The 5,743-nt window shown below is 37.5% G+C and overlaps 1 protein-coding gene across 1 annotated transcript; it reads left to right on the plus strand.

The window, feature by feature from the left end:
• Positions 1-2,918: 2,918 nt before the first annotated feature.
• Positions 2,919-5,395, plus strand: LOC149656707 (uncharacterized). Its single transcript, XM_089844532.1, has 2 exons — positions 2,919-3,301; positions 3,382-5,395. Exons 1-2 carry the CDS (start codon positions 2,919-2,921, stop codon positions 5,393-5,395), a joined length of 2,397 nt encoding a protein of 798 aa, XP_089700658.1.
• Positions 5,396-5,743: the final 348 nt, after the last annotated feature.

A 5,743-nucleotide genomic window follows, 5' to 3' on the forward strand; every position in this document is an offset into this window, starting at 1 on the left:
AGGTTAGGTTAGGTTAGTAATATTTTATTAAGAAAATCCCGTCAGGGATTTTCTATTTATACTCAATCCGAAATCGTAATGTTAAACTCTATGGAGCTTAACATTATGAGGTGGAAAAAGTTTTGCGAGTTAGACCCAAGGTTTCGCGACCAAGGGGGTACACTTTTTTCACAGCCTAACTTTACAGCACTAGCAAAGGCTGAAAAGGTATAGTATCTCATTTCTCGTAGTGTAAGGTTAACTTGGCCTTTTTCAAAAAAATATTTTTAAACCACGCGCTAGCTCACGCGCCAGCACGCGCAGCATTTCAATAAAAGTTTCAATTCAAATCTCGCGCTTAATTTCACCATTTTGATTCTCTAATTAAGTTCACGTGATTTTTTTAAAACTTTTTGGGCCTATTTTTTGTCTTTCTAAGCCTAATGTTAAATGATCACAAAGAAATAGTTGGAGAATTTTTATAATTTTCACATGGTTTCAACGAATATTTAGCATAGTGTGTTTTTATACAGTGCATTGTATTATCCGACCATTCCAATTTCCAAATGTAAGTTACGATTTAGTGAAATAATTAGTCTTAAAAAAATTGGACGATTGAGTTTGACTATTCCAGAACTAATTTATTCCCAAATAACGTTTCTCCCCAAAAAGGGACAGATATTATACAAAAACGAGTTTTGCTTCGCAGTCCTTAAAAAACTGCATTTATACACAATCCGCGACACTTTTTCAAACCCACAAAGGGCCAGAAACTAGGAATTATTATACTGTATTTATTGCAATTTGAAATGAAGTTTAATCGATATGAGAAATTTGGTTTTAATTGCGTAGTTCAAACATTTGTTATGATTAGAAATTTTACAACAAAAACGGGTATAAATGCGGCGTTTTGGAACAAAGAGCTAAATCACGGACGATTATGACTCGAGTTCGAATTGAAGTTTAAAACTTATACAAGATGTAACAACACACATATGAACATCTTTTCTGAATGTATGATAAAGGTCAGAAATACTACACTGCTTTTAAAGCCACAAATCAGAATGCGGGACCTCATTTTAGGAGTAGTAAAGCGACATTTTACTCGAAATAAGTGTTCTTCTTATCTGTTCCACCCTGAAAGATTAAAATGCTAAAAGCTCATTTTGTATTTTTTCGCCTTAATTATTTGACAGGGTTAAGTTTTTACGGGAACAGATTCTATATAATTTCATACGTGAAAATCTAAGCTCCCTTTATCTCGAAACGCCGCATTTAAACCCGTTTTTGTTGTAAAATTTCTAATCATAACAAATGTTTGAACTACGCAATTAAAACCAAATTTCTCATATCGATTAAACTTCATTTCAAATTGCAATAAATACAGTATAATAATTCCTAGTTTCTGGCCCTTTGTGGGTTTGAAAAAGTGTCGCGGATTGTGTATAAATGCAGTTTTTTAAGGACTGCGAAGCAAAACTCGTTTTTGTATAATAAATCATTTAACAATGTTACGCCTTTTCCAAAATATTGATGTTTAGCTTCATTGACTTCTCAAATAATATGCCTTTTCCAAAACATTACTTCTATGTTAGGATAGGTTTGGTTAAATTAGGTTAGTAATAATTTATAAATCATTTAACAATGTTACGCCTTTTCCAAAATATAGAAATTTAGCTTCATTGACTTCTCCAAAAATATGCCTTTTCCAAAACATTACTGTTATATTAGGTTACGTTTGGTTTAGTATTTTCTGCAATAACAAGAAGTTTAATAGGAAAATCAATAAAAAATAGGATTGAAAGGAAAATTCATGATTGGAAAACCGCCCAAATTGCGGTATTCGGTCTAATGGGATTCGGTCGAACGAGACATTCGATCCAATGGGATTCGACCCAATGGTAGACAATCCATAAAAACTCTCTGGAATCAGCTACAGACAGATATCTACGTGAAAATAGCGAGAAGCTTACCGTCAGGAAAGGATACATTGTTTGGAGATTTACCTACTTTACAGATTGGCTTGTTAATGCGCATCGATGAGCCAAAGCTGAAACTAGTGCATTTTCATCTTGGTTCGGCCAAGTACTTGGAACAACCGCTAGTACTCCCAGTTCGTAATGCAACAATGAATCCGAAAACTCTGAAGTACATCAACCAAAGGTTCATTAACTTTCTTAATGCAAGAATAGCCTGCGTTTTTGTGTTTCTCCGTCGCACATTGACGATGGTCTTTAACACGAAACGTAGTTAGTTGAGTCTTCTTCCATAATTCTATACCATTACTGGAAATCACGTACATTGACTTAAAACGCTGGATAGCTGCTAATTATTATACAACTACGCTCGAGCACATAATGGCGAGTTCAGGCGCTACGTATCAAGTTACGTTATTGCTCGTGGAACCGATGCGTAGTAAAATGGCAATTTTTAGCAGTTCCACTTCCAACTGCCGATTGAGATCATAGATCATTTTCTTAGCACCGCTTAATTTTGACACCGCAAAACCTATCAATTGTTCATTTGGTATTCCGCTGTCAACAAAGTCCAAATGAGAAGCGTGCAAATCACGAAACACGCTTTAAATCGGAGGTGAAAGGTGGACCTCCCACGGTCCAATTTAGAAAGAATCGGAATTTTTAAGAATAACGATTTGGCCTTTCCTATAATTGGGGTAGTAAAACTGTACCAGTCCAGAAAGAACATTTAATTTTGTTAAAGAATGGACTAGCACTATTTTACTATTTTGTGTTCCTTAAACTTTGTAGTCTGGCAGCTCTGTTGCCAAGAGTTTTTTGTTACTTTGTTTAGGTGAAGACTAAGGCCTAGGTTGTCAATGTTTTTTTCCTAACCTCAGGCCATAAGGACCATAATTACCCCGTTGAGTCGCAACATTTTTCTCTCTCTATGATTATCGTTATCTAACTTATCTTATCAATATGACGAAACGCGGTACCGGTCTCTTCGGAGTGTGTATTGCGTTAATGTTTATTTTACCGTTTTTTTGCCTCAATGGCTCAGTTAATTCTCTTGCGTGTGAACGTGCTATTCCTGCGTTTCGCATTTCGGCTACGTCGCATTGTTTTGATGTCGTTACTTTCAATGGCCATCAATTTGTTAAGAGTAAACCTTTGACTATTAAGCCTCTATGCAGCCAGTGCAGTAAGTTAACTTTTGTCTCCATTATTCTGATTTTATCGGGCGATATTGAGGTGAATCCGGGACCTACTCTTAAGAGTCGTTGTAAAGTCTGCCTCAAGTCTTTTCGTAAGCCTCAGAAACGTTTTCGCTGCAGTGTGTGTGATCTCGACTTTCACGTCAAGTGTGTTTATTCGAATGTTTTAAAAAATCTCTTCATCTATGGGACTCTGGCTTCGTGTGTTAAAATTGTGGTTTACCTAGTTTGAATGACTCTTTTTTCACTGAATTTACCTCTGGCGATAAAGATAAGAGGTCTCTCAATATTAACGCTGACAGAAGTACAAAGAGATCAAGATCGCTGATCTCTTTTCATGTGGCGAATGTAAGAAGTTTAAAAAATAAATTTCTCGACTTATCAGTTTTTGTGGAACGGAACTTACCCGATCTTATTGGACTTACTGAGACATGGCTTAGTGCGGATATTTCTAGTACTGAGTTCTTTACTGAAGACTATGTAGTGTTTCGTAATGATCGTGAAACTAGGGGTGGTGGAGTTCTTTTGGCTATTAGCCAAAATCTCTCGCCTGTCGAGACTGTCATTGATAATGAACTATATAAGACTGCCTCTGGCAAACGTCTTGAAGTCGTTTTTTCGTCCGCTAAATGCGACTCAAGATCAATTCTCTTTGGTTGCGTTTATGTCCCCCCTCCGGTTACCCAAGACTACATATTGAGTTTATGTTCTCTACTCAGTGAGATAACAGATATTATTAACAGTCATGATATCTTTGTCTTGTTCGGTGACTTCAACATGGCATGCCTTGGTGTTAATAGACCTGTCCCAGATAGTCTACCTTCGTTGGACTTTTATGAATGCGTATCCAATCTCGGTCTAACCCAAGTTGTCTCTGATAGCACTAGACTTGGCAATACTCTTGACTTGGTTTACATTAATGAACGTCGCTTCATTAAGGAAGTTAAAACAATCGATAATCTTCCTGGTTGCGATCATGATGCGGTGACTGGTCTAATCGCTTGTGAACGTGCAACGCCAAGAAGCTCATCCATGGAAGTTCTACAGTTGAGTCGCGCTGATGTGAAGGGCTTGAATGGCCTGATAGAGCATGCTCCGTGGCATTTAGCGTTTAGCGAGGACATTAATCAAACATGGGACTTTTGGTTACAATTGTTTTGGTCTTGTTTTAAGGACAGTGTTCCTTCAAGGACGGTATACTCAAAGAGATTTCGGCAGCCATGGATTTCTGGTGATATTGTTCACCTTGCTAATGTCAAAAGAACTTTATACAAACTTTTTAAGTCTAAGCCAACTGAGGCTAACAGAGCTAAATACAGACGGTCCTGTAATTTGATAAAAGCTAAAACTCGCTCTAAATTTAATGATTACGTGAATGACTTGTCCTCTAAGATTAAGGACAAACCGGATAAGTTTTGGAAGTTTGTCGCTCGCAAAACTAGAATACCTATACCGAACTTTATGAATATTAATAATACCCCTGTCACTGACGCTTCTTCGATTGCGACAATGTTTAACTCTTTTTTTCAATCTTGCTTCAATAAGTCTGACTCAATCCCTCTTAATGTTGCTTCATTGCCTAATCCGACTAGGTACCCAGATCTCGTTTTTACTCCCGGTTCCGTTGCTGCTGCTATAGCACGCTTAAAGTCCAGTTCTTCGTCTGGGCCCGATGGGGTTTCTACTAAAATGATTAAACTGTGCGCTACGAGCATATCTAAACCCTTGTCAGAATTTTTTAACTACTCTTATAGATTAGGTAGACTACCTGATGCCTGGAAGAAGGTCAATGTAGTACCCCTTTATAAAGGTGGTTCTTTGAGTGGTTCAGAGCTGGAATCTTATCGACCAATATCACTTTCTTCCGTCTTTTGTAAAGTAATGGAATCTATTATTTGTGAGAATCTTCTCGTGTTTTGCTCAAAAAATAATGTTCTTCCCGAGCGTCAGTTTGGTTTCCGTAAAGGATTTAGCTGTACAACTCAGCTTGTACAAGCTTTCCACTCTTGGGCTCTCACCCTTGACACCATTAATCCTCCTGACGTACACGTAGTAATTTTTGATTGGAAGAAAGCCTTTGACTCTGTACCCCATGATCGTCTCGTCTCTAAGTTACAGGCTCTAGGTATCGGTGGTAATTCCTTGCTCTGGGTCTCGGATTTTTTGAGGGATAGAATGCAGAGGGTTGTCTATCAGGGTCAATCCTCGAGTTTTCTTCCTGTTACTTCTGGGGTACCTTAGGGCTCTATTTTGGGACCACTACTTTTCAACTTATACGCTCATGATCTTCCGATGAGCATATCTGCACAAAGCACTCTCTGGCAATATGCAGATGATTCCTTTTTATCTCATGCTATTAAGACACTGCAGGATTCCGTAACTCTTCAGAGTGACATTGACGCAATCTTTGAATGGGGTTTGCTTAATTTGCTTAATTTAAATATTAAAAAGTGTTCTTTCATAATTTCTACGAGGCGTCGCAATGTACTAAATTATGATTATAAGATTAATGATTTTTCTTTGCCTCGTGTTTTCAAGTGTAAATTGCTTGGTATAATATTCTCAAGTGACCTTAAGTGGTCTAACCAT

The sequence above is a fragment of the Phalangium opilio genome, unplaced genomic scaffold, assembly GCF_054372755.1.
Source record: "Phalangium opilio isolate 3A_F unplaced genomic scaffold, DU_Popi_V2 ptg000077l_1, whole genome shotgun sequence".
Lineage (NCBI taxonomy): Eukaryota > Metazoa > Arthropoda > Arachnida > Opiliones > Phalangiidae > Phalangium > Phalangium opilio.

Coding starts and splice junctions, on each gene's coding strand:
- LOC149656707 (XM_089844532.1), top strand. CDS start 2,919: ATGACGAAACGCGGTACCGGTCTCTTCGGAGTGTGTATTGCGTTAATG. Junction 3,302..3,381: donor GATCTCGACTTTCACGTCAA/GTGTGTTTATTC, acceptor TGGTTTACCTAG/TTTGAATGACTCTTTTTTCA.